The sequence below is a fragment of the Myxocyprinus asiaticus genome, chromosome 22, assembly GCF_019703515.2.
Source record: "Myxocyprinus asiaticus isolate MX2 ecotype Aquarium Trade chromosome 22, UBuf_Myxa_2, whole genome shotgun sequence".
NCBI lineage: Eukaryota > Metazoa > Chordata > Actinopteri > Cypriniformes > Catostomidae > Myxocyprinus > Myxocyprinus asiaticus.
Window position 1 is genome coordinate 31,150,876 of NC_059365.1, and position 20,146 is coordinate 31,171,021.

General features: G+C 40.7%; 1 protein-coding gene across 1 annotated transcript; it reads left to right on the forward strand.

Annotated features, from left to right (window-relative positions):
- Positions 1-595: 595 nt before the first annotated feature.
- On the forward strand, positions 596-20,146 carry naa15a (N-alpha-acetyltransferase 15, NatA auxiliary subunit a). Its single transcript, XM_051649836.1, has 20 exons — positions 596-893; positions 3,281-3,365; positions 4,191-4,295; positions 4,512-4,669; positions 4,751-4,885; positions 5,186-5,339; positions 6,066-6,185; positions 6,290-6,385; positions 6,469-6,575; positions 6,686-6,758; positions 10,034-10,203; positions 10,345-10,497; positions 10,696-10,824; positions 11,061-11,274; positions 11,419-11,612; positions 13,354-13,462; positions 14,554-14,652; positions 14,760-14,903; positions 18,749-18,846; positions 18,940-20,146. The coding sequence occupies exons 1-20, from the start codon at positions 840-842 to the stop codon at positions 19,144-19,146; spliced, it is 2,604 nt and encodes an 867-aa protein (XP_051505796.1). The 5' UTR covers positions 596-839; the 3' UTR covers positions 19,147-20,146.

A 20,146-nucleotide genomic window follows, 5' to 3' on the forward strand; every position in this document is an offset into this window, starting at 1 on the left:
AACATCAAGACTGGTGTATTGCTAAGCTAAGAAAGGTTAGGCCACGCTGCTTCGCTAACAACGTATAGGACGAATACTGTTACAATAATGTACGCATAATATAGTTGGATTGTAGTACTTACTCTTATTGACAGCTGATGTCCGCAACAATAACCGACCGAGAACCATTTTGACAGCGTCTATAACCCCACACGAACTTGTTCGATTCAATCCGTGCTCGATTATCTTCCCTGTCAACTGGATTGACCGATCTAGTGGCAAACAGAGTAATCGATCACGAACCACGTTTAATTCTCACATTTCTACGATTATATAATAGTGCATTTATTGAAACGTACTTAACGATGATCTTTTAAATGTTAATTGTCAGGACAGGCATATTCCAAGATCCCGTTGTCATTTGAACACTGAAAACGTACATTCGTGTGACGAATAATAGTGCCACCTAGCGACTACAATGTGTACTTCATAACAATCAATATTACAATATATATCTTTGATCGTACATTTCATTGTACTGTCATTATAATAAGATATACACCAGAGGTATGTTTACATCCATGCACCTATATTCCCTTAAAGCACGTTATTTCGACCGTGCCATATTCGCCTCGGAAATACTGCACACTCGGCGCATGCGCGCTTCACCGTTTGACCCGGAGAGAAGCAGCGTCGCCATTTTGGTTCTGAAGGGGGGCCTGCTGTCACCACGTGAAGGCGAGAAGCCCCAGACAGCGAAGTTCGGGGGGTTTTAGGATACAGCAGACAACCCGGCCAGAGGATCGCGGATTCCGATTCATGATTAGCAAAGTCACGGTGATCGCCGCTCAAGAAGCACCATGCCCTCGATCACTCTGCCGCCGAAGGAGAACGCTCTCTTTAAGAGAATATTGGTAAGTTGGGGGAAATCTGCAAATGAGCGCTAGCTTGTTAATAATAGAAAGCAAGCGTGTGTTAGTCGCTTTCCTATTTTAGCCAGGATCCCTCTCCGCTGACTTCACGCGAAACCCGCTAAGAGCCTTTTGCGACCTCGTGAAGTATTTGCGGCGCGTTTGTTTCTAATACTGCTGACATGACCATCAGCTCGTGCACATTCCCGCACTTTGAGAGCAGAACTTCCCAATACAGAGCTGCTAACTGCCTTAGCACGTTTATCCCAAAGTATGTGATTTGAAAACCATATCGCCGAAATGAACATTAAACACTGCTTAAAACCTCAGCTTATAGTTCACCAACAATAACATGTACACTTAGAGAGTTTTAGACGCGAATGTATGTTATAAAAACAACGGTTAATCTGTTAGCCGACCAGTCACCATACAAGTTATTAGAATGCTGCGGTGCGTAAAGCAACATAATAGCAGCATAGTAAACACACGAAAGCAGGAAATCTACATATATGTTAGTCTAAAGACTGCTTCAGCACGCTTTATTGGAAAAACAAAGCATTAAATGCAGTCTTATTAGTGCAGTGTGTGTACTTTTAAGAGTGGCACTTTTACCTGTACTAGGCCACGCCTCAAAGCTGCTGTCAGATCCAACTGCATGAATCTTGCAAATGGGTTTCCCGTTTAAAAAGTGTCCTGCCTTGTTTTGTGGTTCGTTAACTAACCTAATGAGCTGTCTACCTAGGCAGCATTTTTGGTCATTATTTTGTGCGCATTCTAAGTCATCTCAGCTGTCTAGGTAGGTAGCTTACTGGGTTTTGAGACACAGCTGAATAGAAAATACTTTGAAACTGAGTTATTCCCCAGTGACTTATATTAGTTTCAGATGTCCCAATGGTGCTCTTTTGTTCTTATGAAGTTGTTTTAAATAGGGTATAATGACTCAACATTAGTTTGCACAGTCATTGCTCTCATTTAGCATGTAATAACAGTCCAAATGGTTAATTTTGTGTTGTTCTGGTGCAAATTAAGTAAGACATACCTCTGACTTGTTTATTTTCTGCTGTCAAACATCTGTTCCTTCAAACAGTCTAATTTCTCAGGCTCACTGCTCACTCATAGAAGTCATTGAAACAATGCAAACAGCAGTGCTAAAGGGGTTTGTTAATCATGCTTGAGCCAGAGGGGCATTCCTTCACAATTATGTTATGTTGATATTTGGCTGAATGCACTTTTGGACAGCTGAACTGTTGTGGTGACCAGTGTTTGCAATCAGCATCTCATAGCCTTCTTCCTGAGCCTGCCGTGGGCATTTTTAGAAGCACTGTGAAACACATTCAAAAAGAGATACATGAAATCAGTAAGCAAGTCTTTAAAGGGATAGTTCACACAAAAATGGAAATTCTGTCATCATTTACTCACCCTTATGCCATCCCAGATGTGAATGACTTTCTCTCTTCTGCTGAACCCAAAGAAACATTTTTAGAAGAATATTTCAGCTCTGTAGTTTCTCACAATGCAAGTGAATGATGACCAGAACTTTGAAGCTCCCAAAAGCACATAAAGGCAGCATAAAAGTAATTCCTACAACTCCAGTGTTTAATCAATATCTTCTGAAGTGATATGATAGGTGTGGGTGTGAAACAGATCAATATTTAAGTCCTTTCTTACTATAAATCTCCACTTTCACATTCTTCTACTTTTGTTTTTGCCGATTCACATTCTTTGTGCATATCGTCAGCGACTGAGCAGGGAGGTAAATTTATAGTAAAAAAGGACTTACATATTGATCTGTTTTTCACCACACCTATCATATCACTTCTGAAGACATTGATTAAACCACTGAAATTTTATGGATTACTTTTAAGTGGCCTTCTGGTCACCATTCATTTGCATTGTAAGACCTACAGAGCTTAAATATTCTTCTAAAAATCTTTGTTTGTGTTCAGCAGAAGAAAGTAAGTCATACACATCTGGGATGGCATGAGGGTGAGTAAATAATGAGATATATGAAAATAATAATTCATTTTTGGGTGAACTATCCCTTTAAGGGAACGCTGATACAGAAGGTGCGGCTCATTTTTCAAATCCCTTTACTGGCAAAGATCCAGTGCATGTCTTTGCAAGAGTTCACTTCAGCCTTTGTGTAGTTGCATCTCTTCTACAGGGTGCCAAGGTGATTCACACTTGTATCATACTTGGAGTCTCCTGATTGTGTAGTTTCAGTACAGATCGTGTTACACACTTTCTCTGTGGTTTTGGTTTGATGTTTCTGGTTTGAAAGGTTAACAAGATGTAGATCGCTTACTAAAACCTTAAATGATATTAATTTAGGCTAATATGCAGTGAAAGTGTTTTTAAAGAGCATCTTATTCCTTTTGTATGTCTTGTAGAGATGCTACGAACACAAGCAGTACAGAAATGGGCTCAAGTTTTGCAAACAGATCCTGTCCAACCCAAAGTTTGCCGAACACGGAGGTAAGACCGTTCTCATTCAGTATAAATTTAGTAGGTGTGTCAGGCATTTATCACATATTTTTCTCTTAAAGGAATATTTGACTTCCTTTCCTATGCGGAACACAAAAGGTGATATTTTAATGAATACTGTCATCTGTCTTAAAGGAATATTTCACCCAAAAATGATTATAATTTACTCTCATGCCATGCCCAGATGTGTATGACTTTCTTCTGCTGAACACAAATGAAGATTTTTAGAAGAATATCTCAGCTCTGTAGGTCCTCACAATGCAAGTGAATAGTGATCAGAACTTTGAAGCTCCAAAAAGCACATAAAGGCAGCATAAAAGTAATTCATACGACTCCAGTAGTTTAATCAATGTCTTCTGAAGCCATGTAATCAGTTTTGGGTGAGAACAGACCAAAATATAACTCATTTTTCACTTTACATACTAATAAGTGTAATCAAGCTTGAAATCATGATTGTGCCTAGAGACTGCAATGGCAAAATGTACAGTGAAAAAGGAGTTAAATTTTGGTCTGTTCTCACCCAAAACCAACTGGATCGCTTCAGAAGACATTGACTAAACCACTGGAGTCTTATGGATTACTTTTATGCTGCCTTTATCTCCTTTTGGAGCTTCAAAGTTCTGATCATCATTCACTTGCATTGTCTACATTTGTGTTCAGCAGATGAAAGAAAGTCATACACATCTAGGATGGCATGAGAGTGAGTAAATTATTTTTCATTTTTGGGTGAACTGTCCCTTTAATTCTGACAAATTACATTTGTTGCAGAGCACACAACAACACACTTTCTGTCCATGTCTGACTTTGTTCCTACAGAAACCCTAGCAATGAAGGGACTGACTCTGAACTGCTTGGGCCGAAAAGAGGAGGCATATGATTTAGTGCGAAGAGGTTTACGAAATGACCTGAAGAGTCATGTGTGTATCCTTAAAACTTTCCCACTGTCAGCAAAATTGTGAAAAGCACTGTCAAAGGACCTCTCATCTGTGCCCTGCCCTGGCATAGCCCAATGACAGTATGAGGCACTTTGTGACCCTTAATGCCAGTTGTCTGGCACCGTATGTCAGGGATTACCCCTTAGCATAATTTAAGAGCTATTTGCAGTGCTGTTTCCAGCCCTTAACTCCTCCTCCTCAGGTTGGCACGTTTACGGTTTGCTTCAGCGCTCGGATAAGAAGTATGACGAGGCCATCAAGTGCTACAGGAATGCTCTGAAATGGGACAAAGACAATCTGCAAATCCTCAGAGATCTCTCACTGCTGCAGATCCAAATGAGAGACCTCGAAGGTTACAGGGTAAATTATTTTGAATGTGAGCCTTTGTGTCAGGAACAGTGATGTTCTGTGGAAACTTTTCATCTCATTTTTCTCTCACAGGAGACCAGGTACCAGTTACTGCAGTTACGGCCAGCTCAGAGAGCGTCCTGGATTGGCTATGCCATTGCGTATCACCTTCTGGAAGATTATGAGATGGCGGCAAAGATTGTGGAAGAATTTCGCAAAACACAACAGGTCTCTTTCACCTTTCCCTGTCAGTCACGTCATCCACACAAAGTAGGACAGTTCACTTCTGCACATTTCTAATGCAAGATGGCTTAGTAGGTGATATACGAGGTAGTTGTGTTTGTTTGTTTGTTTTTAGCTTTGTATACTGAAGATAACAAATGAGAAGATCATTTTAGCCTCAGCGTACTGTAAATTATTTCAAACATTTCAGTTCAAGTGTGGCACGTGCAGTACATTGTGTATTATTCTCTTGACTGTTGCTTTAAGAAGATTCCAATAGGTTGTGTGTTTTTGGGTGTCTTTCAGACATCTCCAGATAAGGTGGATTACGAGTACAGTGAGCTGTTGCTGTATCAGAATCAGCTGTTGAGGGAGGCTGGGCTTTTCAAAGAAGCTCTCGATCACTTGACCAACTTTGAAAAACAAGTTTGTGACAAACTGGCTGTGGAGGAGACGCGAGGTGTGTTTTTTTGTTTGTGGGAACTTAGTAGGGCTTCAGACAATACAAATGATCAGGGAGCCAATGGCTCTTAAAGGAATATTCCGGGTTCAACACAAGTAAAGCTAAATCGACAGCATTTGTGGCATAATGTTGATCCACGCACAACTTACCACACGCCCCATTGAGAGCAAGAACCACTTAATCAAGACCACAAGGAGGTTTCCCCATGTGACTCTACCCTCCCTAGCAACCGGGCCAATTTGGTTGCATAGGAGACCTGGCTGGAATCACTCAGCACACTCTGGATTCGAACTCGCCACTCCAGGGGTGGTAGTCAGCATCAGTACTCGCTGAGCTACCCAGGCCCCATAATGCATGAGTTTTAAATGAAAATGTAATGTAAGTGCTTTTATAAAATTATAAGCTTCACATTTCTACCTTTCAAACCCACCATAAATTGGCCCCATTCACTTCCAGTGTAAGTGCCTCACTGTAACCTCGATTTTTTTCTTTTTTTTTTTTTTTAAAGAAAAGGAGGGACGAGTGGAAATTATGTTTTGTGGTAATCAACATTATGCCACAAATGCTGTCGACTGAGCTTAACTTGTATTGAAAATTCTGTAATTATTTACTCACTCTAACGTCACTCCAAACCTGTATGGCTGTTTTTCTGAGAGCATGACGCCATGGACATTTTGTGCTTTCACAGTTTTACTGAAGCAATGTGTTTGGCAATGTCTGTAGGAGAGCTTCTTCTGAAATTGGATCGGGCTGGTGAAGCTACAGAGGTCTATCAGCGACTGCTGGAGAGAAACCCCGAGAACTGGAGCTACTATCAAGGGCTAGAGAAAGCACTCAAACCAAGTACACATATGCAGATTTGTTCAGATTCTTATTGACAGTGAACACAGCAAAGCCTGGCAATTTTCTTGTCCATTTGGCTCTTATTATGTGTTATGTTTTTTCAGAGAGTGCAGAGGAGAGGCAGAAAATCTATGAAGATGCCTGGGTTAAGTATCCTAAAGGGTTAGTGCCAAGAAGGCTTCCTCTCAGCTTCCTCACAGGTCTGTGCCAGTCTTGTTAAAAAAAAATTGGGCTGTTCTGCTCTCATAATGTTTGTGTACATGACTGCTTTTGGTTCTTGTAGGCGAGAAGTTTAGAGAGTGTCTGGATCGGTACCTGCGGATGAACTTCAGCAAAGGATGCCCGCCTGTCTTTACCACACTCAAATCAATCTACTCTCATAAAGACAAGGTGAGATAGGGGCCATATCTCAGTAGAAATCTGTACTGGACCTCAGTACTCCACAAATTAGAGAAGACATCACTTGGAGTAACATCATGTCATCTTCTCACCTTCTTCAGGCGGCAATAATTGAGGAGTTAGTTGTGGGCTTTGAAAAAAGTTTGAGAACCTGTAGAATGTTCAACCAAAATGGTGAGTAAATGCTCAGCATGTAAACATGAAAGCTTTTATTCAACTGTTATAAATATTTTATGTGAACTGTGTGCCGACGAATTGATACCAATTCGGTAATATTAGGGCCTATTTACACTTGGCCACTTCATGCGTTTTTACTGATCGGCTTGCTATCCGATTGAAAAAGTGCATTCCATTTACACTTGGCCACATCATTGTGTCTCCACCAAATGGATATAAATCCGATCTTCAATTTTCATGCTACTTGCAAATAAAACAGTTTACTTCTGTGATTATGCTAATTCCAGGCAGTGAATTTAAAAGATGTGCTTTATTATTTGATTCCAAGTGAATTTGCCCAGCGCGTAGTCTGTTTTTTTTACCCTTGGGGTTTGTCAAAGATAAGACGTGTCATGCACGTCAGCTGCGCTCATGTCAGTGTTTAGTTTCAGTTTCATCAGCGATCTGCATCAAATAAATGAGGAAAAAAGTTCTGTCTCTCCTAAAACATGCATTCGTCTCTTTCTTTGTTATTATTTACTGTGCGACGCAAGCCCAATGCAAATATTCCGTGACAGCTGTTATGTTTCACATTTTTCCTATGCTGACATAGTGCTGTTTGGGCAGGGTAAAGTTTACATATGTGACTTGAACAGCCAGATGCATTTACACTTGACCAGTTTCGTCTGGAATGCATCTCAAATCACCTTCTGAAGTGGTTTGAGCGATTGGATTGCAATCCGTCTCAAATGCATTTCGGAGGGCATTTACACCTGGTCTTCTCATGATCGGATAGCTATCCGATCAGTGAAAACGCATGAAGTGGCCAGGTGTAAACAGGCCCTTAGATGTAGGCAAACTTTTTTTTTCCCTTTTTCTCCCAATTTGGAATGCTCAATTCCAAATGTGCTTTTAAGTCCTCGTGGCCACGTAGTGATTTGCCTCAGTCTGAGTGGTGGAGGACGAATCCCAGTTGCCTCCATGTCAACCCACGCATCTTATCACGTGGCTTGATGAGCACGTTGCCATGGAGACATAGCACGTGTGGAGGCTTCACGCCATCCACCGCGGCAACCACGCTCAACTCACCACGTGCCCCACTGAGAACGAACCACATTATAGCTCCACGAGGAGGTTACCCCATGTGACTCTACCCTCCCTAGCAACCGGGCCAATTTAGTTGCTTAGGAGACCTGGCTGGAGTCACTCAGCACACCCTGGGATAGCGAACTCCAGGGGTGATAGCCAGCGTCTTTACCACTGAGCTACCCAGGCCCCCTAAAAGAGTAGTTTAACAAAAAATGAAAATTCTGGTATTTATTCACCCTTATGTTGTTCCAAACCCATATGACTTCTTTTTTTCTGTTGAACACACAAGGAGAAATGCTTAAGAATGTACTGACCACTCTTTCCATTTAACGAGGGCTCAATGGTAAGGATTTTTTCTACTGGCCCGGTTGATTTTAGATTTAGCAATGTATTTTTATATGTATACAGTATATGCCTGGAATTATATTTATATTTTTCATTGAATATTAAGTTTCCTTAAGAAAAACAAGCTTTGCTGGAAAAACGAAGGCATTTAATTACTGGTTTATTTGTAATTTTCAACCCATTCTTACTGATGTCATTCTCACAATTTCTACAAAACCTTGTAAATTTGAGCCAGCTAGGTAATGTTACTTTGGTGAAAAGTTTAAATCTGCAATTTATTTTTTGAAATGTCAAAAATGGTGTACACTCACATGAGTTAAAAACTCGAGGCAAATCAGAAACCCAATAAAAGCTGTTTAATTTTGCATGGAGCGGGTCGCCCCCTCATGGGCGCTGCCATGTTTGCAGCACATGACACTATGTATTGCAATTGAGTTACTACCAATTATAATGACAATAATAGTAAAGGCCCGGTTATATTTCTTTTTTCACGTTCCAGATTGGATCACATCCGGTCGAGCGTGTTGCCTTTTATACTATTTTGACCGTGAGCAAATATGATCGGCTTTCGACGCGTGCGCACTAAGACTGCTTTGTGGTACTCTTTCAGTACAGCCAACAGCTGGCACATGGGCCAACGATGCACACAGATGAGGACTGTTCTTGTGTCCAGAAAATCTGGGCCATGCGCGGACAGCCGCGCAAGCTGTGCTGATGGTGAAATTTGCATCACACATACTGAGTGCGGAGTGATCAGCAACACAGACAACCAAAGTAGACTTTGGCTTCAATAATAACATGTTTACTTTCAGCCAAAGCTTAAACATAAAAGTACATGTAAACAAAACAAGCAAACCAAACAATATAACAACAAGCACAATATACTTATTGCAAACAACAACGGAGCCCAAGTCAACAGTATAGTCCAGAGTGTATTGATCAGCAGCAGTGTGATTCACCAGACAAAACAGAATGAGTGCAAGTGGAAAGATAAAATCTCCAAAAAAGAGGTCCCTGCTGAAGTGATAAAACAAAACACTACGACCTGCAACTCTCACGGCACGGATCACGGATAAATGGCGTGAACAACAAATGACAAGCGCAAGCATGCGGCGGTCTCAGCTGGCAGAGAACTAACGAATTGCGACTTTCCGGTCACAGTCCGGCGCGCAAAATTCATTTGGATTAGATCCAAGAATGTCAATAATAGGGATGTGTGTATGACATGGGAGAAAACGCAGACTTAAAGTACCAAAACAGAATATAAACAAACATCTTCGGTGTGAAGCAGCAGCACTTGGTAAACAAACTCCCAGTATCCAGTTCGATGGGTGTCAGTTTAGAGTCCAAAACCACAAGTACTGCTGGGACCGACGGGGTGAGTAAGAGCCAGCTAAAATCTTACTGAGTGCACCTTTTAAGTTTGCAAGGCATAAAAACACATTTACAAGATCGACCGATGTAACATTTAGCGACAACGTAGCACTTGGTCTAATGGCGACATGTTTGAATTGAACACCAAAGCGGATGGCAAGACTTTCAGACTTTTTTTTTCTTCATTTAATGCTACTGTATGGCTTAAGAAGGTATGAAAATATATTGTTACTTTTAAGGTGCTTTTTATTTTTTATTTTTTGTTTTTTTTGGGAACTTGACAGCCCAAGGTCCCTCACTTTCCTTAAGCAAAAGAGTGGCAAGTACATTCTTTAGCATTTCTGCTTTTGTTTTCTCAGAAGATTGTAAGCCATATGGCTCTATTCCTTTAATTATAAATGGCAGTTGTAAAGCAGTAATGGTAAATAGTACCACATTTTTGAGTGTTTTGACTGTTGACAGCACATTTGAAATGTGATTTTTAGATGATGGGAAAACAGAGCCTCCCACCTCTCTACTGTGGGTTCAGTATTTCCTGGCCCAGCATTTCAACCATATCGGCAAACAAACACTTGCCCTAGAATACATCAACGCAGCCATTGAGAGCACCCCCACCCTCATAGAGCTCTTCCTCATCAAAGCGAAGATATACAAGGTAAAACACATTAAACTAATTAAAAATAGTTTGGAGAGTAATATTCTAGTCATAATGTTCTTTCCCAAGACAGAAGATATTAAAAAGTACAGCTGAGTGACTGTTTTCCTCGTCTCACTCTTGCTCGTGTTCTCTTGAAAGCATGCGGGTAACATCCGTGAAGCTGCTCGCTGGATGGACGAGGCCCAGGCTCTTGACACTGCTGACCGCTTCATCAACTCCAAGTGTGCCAAGTATCTGCTCAAGGCTGGACTTATCAAGGAGGCAGAGGAGATGTGTTCCAAGTTCACACGGGTAAGTCATGTGCACAATTGTTGTATAATAACACCATATAGTATCCCTTTTAAGGCAGTTCATTTGATGTCCATCTTGGCAATACCTCGGCTATTTACGACTCCCCGTTTTCCAATGGTTGTGCAAACAGAAAAATTGAGTGTTTTCTGTCTCTGGTAATTTTAATGTGATTGTATTCAATTTTTGGCTGTCCTGCAGGAAGGTACATCTGCGGTAGAGAATCTGAATGAGATGCAGTGTATGTGGTTCCAGACGGAATGCGCTCTGGCCTACAAATCCTTGAACAAATACGGAGAGGCACTGAAGAAGTGCCATGAAATTGAGAGAGTGAGTCCTTTGTACCATCCTCAATTAGGGCCACAGCATCAGATACTGTCTGAGGTTTAGTTCAGCTTGAAATATTGAGTTTGAGAACTAGTGGGCCAATAGTGAGCACCCTTGTCTGTGCTAAATCTGTTGGTTTAAGCACAAAGATAATTCCTAAGTTTCAAGTAGCATTGGTTCGTCTTCAATTTTGAGATCTTTTAAGTTATTACTTTTACTTTGTATGGTGTCATTTACAGCATTTTGTGGAGATAACAGACGACCAGTTTGACTTCCACACATACTGCACGCGGAAGATGACGCTATGCTCGTACGTGGATTTGCTCAACCTGGAGGATGTGCTGCGCATGCACCCTTTCTACTTCAAGGCAGCACGCACGGCCATCGAGATCTACCTCAGCCTTCACGATAGCCCGCTCTCTGATGACAACAAGGAGTCACAGGCCGATAACGGTACCTTCATTCATTCAGAACACATTTAAACCTCAGAGGGACCATCCTTGCTTTTTGGACATACTTCACAATCAGTTTCAAAATACACAAAAATAGATTATAATGAAGGCTTTTGTTTTCTAAACTATTGTGGTTCTCCTGTAGCCAACTTGACGGACAAAGAGCTGAAGAAGTTGCGTAATAAACAGAGACGTGCCCAAAAGAAAGCTCAGTTAGAGGAGGAAAAGAAGAACGCTGAAAAAGAGAAACAGCTAAAGAACCAAAAGAAGAAAAAGGAAGAGGACGAAGAGGAGATAGGAGGACCTAAAGAGGAGCTCATACCAGAAAAACTGGCAAAGGTGTGTATGTTGACATTTTTTTAGTAGAAGTCTATACAGTGCATCTGGAAAGTATTCACAGCGCTTCACTTTTTCCACATTTTATGTTTCAGCCTTATTCCAAAATGGATTAAATTATTATTTTCCTAAAAATTCTACAAACAATACCCCATAATGACAACGTGAAAGAAGTTTGTTTGAAATCTTTGCAAATTTATTAAAAATAAAAAATGAAAAAAATCACATGTACGTAAGTATTCACAGCCTTTGCCATGACACTCAAAATTGAGCTCAGGAGCATCCTGTTTCCACTGATCATCCATGAGATGTTTCTACAACTTGATTGGAGTCCACCTGTGGTATATTCAGTTGATTGGACATGTTTTGGAAAGGCACACACCTGTCTATATAAGGTCCCACAGTTAACAGTGCATGTCAGAGCACAAACCAAGCCATGAAGTCCAAGAAATTGTCTGTAGACCTCCGAGACAGGATTGTATCGAGGCACAGATCTGGGGAAGGGTACAGAACAATTTCTGCAGCATTGAAGGTCCCAATGAGCACAGTGGCCTCCATCCGTAAATGGAAGAAGTTTGGAACCACCAGGACTCTTCCTAGAGCTGGCCGCCCAGCCAAACTGAGTGTTCGGGGGAGAAGGGCCTTAGTCAGGGAGGTGACCAAGAACCCGATGGTCACGCTGACAGAGCTCCAGCATTTCTCTGTGGAGGGAGGAGAACCTTTCAGAAGAACAACCATCTCTGCAGCACTCCACCAATCAGGCCTGTATGGTATAGTGGCCAGACGGAAGCCACTCCTCAGTAAAAGGCAAATGACAGCCTGCCTGGAGTTTGCCAGAAGGCACCTGAAGGACTCTCAGACCATGAGAAAGATTGAACTCTTTGGCCTGAATGGCAAGCGTCATGTCTGGAGGAAACCAGGCACCACTCATCACCTGGCCAATACCATCCCTACAGTGAAGCATGGTGGTGGCAGCATCATGCTGTGGGGATGTTTTTCAGCGGCAGGAACTGGGAGACTAGTCAGGATCGAGGGAAAGATGAATGCAGCAATGTACAGAGACATCCTTGATGAAAACCTGTTCCAGAGCACTCTGGACCTCAGACTGGGGCGAAGGTTCATCTTCCAACAGGACAACGACCCTAAGCACACAGCCAAGATAACAAAGGAGTGTCTCCGGGACAACTCTGTGAATGTCCCTGATTGGTCCAGCCAGAGCCCAGACTTGAACCCGATTGAACATCTCTGGAGAGATCTGAAAATGGCTGTGCACCGACGCTCCCCATCCAACTTGATGGAGCTTGAGAGGTCCTGCAAAGAAGAGTGGGAGAAACTGCCCAAAAATAGGTGTGCCAAGCTTGTAGCATCATACTCAGAAAGACTTGAGGCTGTAATTGGTGCCAAAGGTGCTTCAACAAAGTATTGAGCAAAGGCTGTGAATACTTATGTACATGTGATGTACATCGTTTTTTTATTTTTAATAAATTTGCAAAGATTTCAAACAAACTTCTTTCACGTTGTCATTATGGGGTATTGTTTGTAGAATTTTGAGGAAAATAATGAATTTAATCCATTTTGGAATAAGGCTATAACAACAAAATGTGGAAAAAGTGAAGCGCTGTGAATACTTTCCGGATGCACTGTATATAAGAATATTGGAAAGAAGTATTCTGATTGTGTTCATCTGAAATGTTTGTCTTTCAGCTGAGAATCATGATGGCATGTTTTTTTTTGTTTTATTTAGGTTGAGAATCCTCTAGAAGAAGCAGTTAAGTTTCTGACTCCCCTGAAGAATTTAGTAAAGAATAAAATAGAGACGCACCTGCTGGCCTTTGAGATCTACCTCAGGAAAGGTGAGCACACTGACTAACTCCTCAAAGTGATTCATAATGTATAGAGGGTTCCCCACAGTCATGGAAAACCTGAAAATATCAGGCAATTTTAAATTTGTCATTTCCAGTCCTCAAAACGTCATAGTAATGAATAAAATCTTAAAACAGAAAAGAAAATTGTATAGTCAACATAACTTTTTCATTGGATAGAAATTGCTCTTTGTGAGTGTAATCAGTTAAAGAATTTATCCAGTAATTACAAATGACTAGAGAAATCAATGACCACGTTTACATGCACTTATGGAAACGGTTTATTCCAGGGTTTTTGCAGTAAGTGCCGTTCTGAAACGTGTAAACGAATGGTGATTTCCTTACACCGTTTAAGGGATTAAGATAAAGTGGTTTAACACACCCTGGTTTCTCCCGGAGAACGCTGCTTATGTGGCCATGATGTAAACGCATAAGCACGTTCTTAAATAATTTTGAGGAGTGTGCATGTGCGTGAACATCCTGGATAACAAACATCATAGGATGGAGCCCAAAAACAAATCAACACAATGTAAAGAATTCAACATTTCTGGGAGTACAGTGGGAAAAGCACATGCACTTTAAACTATACCCATTTATACACAACCATGTAAAATATCTACTGTCCCTTACATTAGCATAAATTCGCTCATACATTGGGGGAATCCCAGAGTTTTATTAAGGGGGAAATCCAACATTTGCAGTGCAATTCCGGTGCATATCATGATAAAAAGATAAGGTTATAAACACAGCAACAACTCTGGAATATCTGAAAATAAAGCAAAGCAACAGATAATAAAATAGCAAAGTTTTCCTCAGATGCCATGTTTGTTATTTACACAAGTGTTGTGGGGAAATTATGTTGCTGTGGATAAAGCTGCTTACTGACTGAACCGCATGAATACAGTAGTAAAGAGTATGCCAATTATACTGTGCATGTAATCTGGAATACCACTTTAAAGCAATATGCCGCTTCTGGTGTCCATGTAAACGTAGTCACTGAAGTTCATTAGTCAAAAGGTTTGGGAACCCTGTGTATCAGTCTTCAGTGATTCAATACTCATGATGTGTGTTTGTGTTTGTAGAAAAGTATCTTTTGATGCTGCAGTCAATCAAGAGGGCTTACTCATTGGACCCTGATCACCCCTGGCTCCATCAGTGTTTAGTACGATTCTTCAAAGGAGGTACAGAAATGTGCTTGTACCTCAGTGACATACAGCCTTGTCGATATAAAGAATATTTTAACACTCAAAAGCATAAAAGCAAGCAAACTGATATTTGTCTTATTTAGTGTCTGACAGTAAGGGCATGACCGAGGCAGTGCAGACGGTTCTGAAGCAGGAGATCACAAAACTGTTTGGAGAGAGCAACCCCAAGACTTTCAACCAGAACTTCCTGAGCAAGCATGCCAATTCAATACCACACAGAGTTGCAGGTACCCATAAAAGTTGTTCATTCTTTCGGAAACTGCCACACAGTCCGTAGTTAGATAGAGGCTCCTTTTATTGTGCACAATACATCCGTGCATGTTATTTCAAAGATGAAAATGTTTGTTTCTGTAATCTTTTATGAAAATGTAATAGCTTGCTCTGCCTAGAAAACCTTCCTATTTGCCTTATGTCACCAAGGCTGCATAAGCGATTGGTTAACATTAACATTTTTAATCAGATTTTGAAAGTGATAAAATTTGACACATATACAGCAAAGAGACCACTGCAAAATTATCAGTTTCTCTGGATTTACTATTTATAGGTATGTGTCTGAGTAAAATTAAGATTTTTGTTTTATTCTATAAAGTACTGACAACATTTCTTCCAAATTCCAAATAAAAATATTGTCATTTAGAGCATTTATTAGCAGAAAATGACAACTGGTCAAAATAACCAAAAAGATGCATTGTTTTCAGACCTCAAATAATGCAAAGAAAACAAGTTCATATTCATTTTTAAACAACACAATACTAATGTTTTAACTTAGAAAGAGTTCAGAAATCAGTATTTGGTGGAATAACTCTGATTTTCAGTCACAGCTTTCATGCGTCTTGGCATGCTCTCTACCAGTCTTTCACATTGCTGTTGGATGACTTTATGCAAAAATTCAAGCAGCTCGGCTTTGTTTGATGGCTTGTGGCCATCCATCTTCCATCCATCCATGGGGTTCAGGTCTAGAGATTGGGCTGGCTATGACAGGGTCTTGATCCGGTGGTCCTCCATCCACACCTTGATTGACCTGGCTGTGTGGCATGGAACATTGTCCTTGATTTTATGCACTGCACTGCTGCCACACAATTGGCTGATTAGATAAACGCATCGATAATTGTTGGTGCCAGATGGGCTGGTTTGAGTATTTCTGTAATTGCTGATCTTTTGGGATTTTCATGCACAACAGTCTCTAGAATTTACTCTGAATGGTGCCAAAAACAAAAAACATCCAGTGAGCGGCAGTTCTGTGGACAGAAATGCCTTGTTGATGAGAGAGGTCAACAGAGAATGGCCAGACTGGTTCGTACTGACAAAGTCTACGGTAACTCAGATAACCGCTCTGTACAATTGTGGTGAGAAGAATTTCATCTCGGAATGCTATTCTGAGATGCGGGTTGGCACTCTTTTGGCAGCACGAGGGGGACCTACACAATATTAGGCAGGTGGTTTTAATGTTGTGGCTGATCGGTGTGTGTGTGTGTGTGTGTGTGTGTGTATATATATATATATATATATATATATATATATATATATATATATATATATATATATATATATATATATATAACACAGTGGTGTGAAAAAGTGTTTGCCCCCTTCCTGATTTCTTATTTTTTTGCATGTTTGTCACACTTAAATGTTTCAGATCATCAAACAAGTTTAAATATCAGTCAAAGATAACACAAGTAAACACAAAATGCAGTTTTTAAATGAAGGTTGTTATTATTAAGGGAAAATAAAAAAGTTTGCCCTACCTGCTAAAACATAACTGTGGTTTATCACACCTGAGTTCAATTTCTCTAGCCACACCCAGGCCTGATTACTGCCACACCTGTTCTCAATCAAGAAATCACTTAAATAGGACCTGCCTGACAAAGTGAAGTAGACCAAAAGATCTTCAAAAGCTAAACATCATGCCGAGATCCAAAGAAATTCAGGAACAAATGAGAACGAAAGTAATTGAGATCTATCAGTCTGGAAAAGGTTATAAAGCCATTTCTAAAGCTTTGGGACTCCAGAGAACCACAGTGAGAGCCATTATCCACAAATGGCGAAAACATGGAACAGTGCTGAACCTTCCCAGGAGTGGCCGGCTGACCAAAATTACCCCAAGAGCGCAGCGACGACTCATCCAAGAGGTCACAAAAGACCCCACAACAACATCCAAAGAACTGCAGGCCTCACTTGCCTCAGTTAAGGTCAGTGTTCATGACTCCACCATAAGAAAGAGACTGGGCAAAAATGGCCTGCATGGCAGAGTTCCAAGACGAAAACCACTGCTGAGCAAAAAGAACATTAAGGCTCGTCTCATTTTTGCCAGAAAACATCTTGATGATCCCCAAGACTTTTGGGAAAATACTCTGTGGACTGACGAGACAAAAGTTGAACTTTTTGGAAGGTGTGTGTCCCATTACATCTGGCGTAAAAGTAACACCGCATTTCAGAAAAAGAACATCATACCAACAGTAAAATATGGTGGTGGTAGTGTGATGGTCTGGGGCTGTTTTGCTGCTTCAGGACCTGGAAGACTTGCTGTGATAAATGGAACCATGAATTCTGCTGTCTACCAAAAAATCCTGAAGGAGAATGTCCGGCCATCTGTTCGTGACCTCAAGCTGAAGCGAACTTGGGTTCTGCAGCAGGACAATGATCCAAAACACACCAGCAAGTCCACCTCTGAATGGCTGAAGAAAAACAAAATGAAGACTTTGGAGTGGCCTAGTCAAAGTCCTGACCTGAATCTTATTGAGATGCTGTGGCATGACCTTAAAAAGGCAGTTCATGCTCAAACCCTCCAGTGTGGCTGAATTACAACAATTCTGGAAAGATGAGTGGGCCAAAATTCCTCCACAGTGCTGTAAAAGACTCATTGCAAGTTATCACAAACGCTTGATTGCAGTTGTTGCTGCTAAGGGTGGCCCACCCAGTTATTAGGTTTAGGGGGCAATCACTTTTTCACACAGGGCCATGTAGGTTTGGATTTTGTTTTCCCTTAATAATAACAACCTTCATTTAAAAACTGCATTTTGTGTTTACTTGTGTTATCTTTGACTAATATTTAAACTTGTTTGATGATCTGAAACATTTAAGTGTGACAAACATGCAAAAAAATAAGAAATCAGGAAGGGGGCAAACATTTTTTCACACCACTGTGTGTGTGTGTGTGTGTGTGTGTGTGTGTGTGTGTGTATATATATATATATATACACACACATATTATATATATATATATATATATATATATATATATATATATATACACACACACACATACACTTGTACTTTTTTCCTGTCAAAATGCACTTATTTCCTTCTTAGGAAAGAAAACAAAGCAATATGTAACTATTTTTTATTAATATTTTCCAAACAGAGCCTTCCACAGAATAAAGATAGAAATGTACTAAAATAGCACCAATTCAAGTAATATTAAACGTTTCCCAAAGTGGGATTTTGACAATTTTCTCCATTAACCAACATCTTTGGAGTTTTGTGTTCCTTGCCCCAGTCGCCTTCGGCTTGCTCACTGGGTTTCTAAATACAATTATTATTTAATTACTTATTTTTAAACACAATTCACAATCGTATTTTATGCAGCTACACAATAATGATTCTAAGACTTTATAGATATTATAGTTTCATTTTCTGTTAATGCATGATTTTCTGTAAAGCTGCTTTGAAACGATGTTTGTTGTGAAAAGCGCTATACAAATAAAAATGACTTGACTAATTGAAAGAACTAGTCTCCACATAGGTTGCATATTTATTGCAATGGGCATTAAATCTCTTAAACTCTCATCCTTCCGCAATATTAATCTGCCAGTATACTGTGGCTATCTGCTTTGCCACAGCAGTCGTAAAACCACGTTCATTCATTCATCCTTCATTCATGAATAATCAGTTTCAGCTCTCGATCATTTTATCTGTTTTGTTAGGAAAAACACATTACAGAAGTAAAATGCATTACAAATGCTTTTTCATGTTGACATTTAAAGCCCCAAGCCAAGAATGAGCTGAACGTTTCTGAGCTGTTTATGGGGAATTGTGCTGTGAAAAACAAGTGTCCTCTTTATGTATGCAGCTGCTAAGATGATGGTCTGTCTTGACCCCTCCTCTGAGGGCATGGCTGCTGAGCTGGCTACCTCTTTGAATGAGTCTCTGACGGGCAGAACAATTCAGGTATTGTTTCTATAAAGAGAACAGTATAATATTTGTTACTTCACATGAAAAGCATAAGCTACATCTCTTATATTTTTTATGATTGAATATTAGACGTGCACAGAGGTACTCCAGGCTTTGAGGGATGGCAGTCTGGGCTCGCAGCAGGAGAAAGTTGTCGATTCATACCGTGCATCATGCCACGATCTCTACCCCTACGCCCTGGCCTTCATGCCCCCTGGATACCAGGACAACTCTGCAGTGACTACCAATGGAGACCTGTCACCCTGCGACCACGAGGACATGCCCAATGAGATGTGAGCTTTTCAGGAAGGAGCAGGGAGGCCATTTAGTGGCCGTCAGCATTTTGAGACCAGACGCCCCACGGAGGTTCAGACTCTACTGCACTAACGAGACCACAGTTACCTTCTGCCTTCGCTTCCACTCACGGGAGCGAGCGAGCAATAGGGGAAAATACCTGTTTTACTCCTTTTTTTTTTTTCTTTTTTTTTCTATGTTGGTTTTTTTTTTATACGGCCAATGGCGTTTCTTGAGCTAGAACAGAATAAATGGTATTACGGAGAAAATGAAAGATTGAGGAAGACGGTCACAATGAACTCATTTGGCCTAATTCATGTTTATCAGACACACGCATCTGCTTCTCATGTTTTTAAGTGTAATTTATATAAAAGAATATTAAAGAGAACGGAATAATATCAAGAGGAGCAATATTTTTGGTCCTGGTTTGACTAACGTGGTCTTGTGCCAAACCTGTGGGGTGGACCTTTAGATGCAGATAACGGCACCTGTTGCGAGGGTACTTGGGGGAGGGGATGTCAGGGGGAGTGTGGCAGCAAATTATTGTGGCATTGTGTTGCTGGGCACAAAGCAGTTCCAAGATCAGCCATCAGGGGGAACCAGCAGTCAAAGCTCAACATGGCTGTCTAGAGGAGACTATGATGTTCAGCCAATAAGCTGATAGTAGATTCGATTGAAAGGTCACCTGGAGTGCAGTGCAGAGGAGAGGCAGGCGTGCATCTTGTTATTTTTCTCTTACATCCTCTGCTGCCTTTCGGTTATTTAGTGAATGTCTTCGAGGTGGCCGTGGCTTCTACTGGATCTGTAGGACTTTTACTGTGACTGTTTCTTTTGGGTTTGTTTGGCTTATTTTATTTCTCTCCCACTCATTGTTGGGTTCTCTCATGCTGGTTTCAACCTTTCGGTTTCATTTTTTTTCCATACCACAAGACTCCAAGCATACCACTGTCTGAATTCTGTCATTTGACACTCACACAGTTACAAATAAAACAAAATAACAATA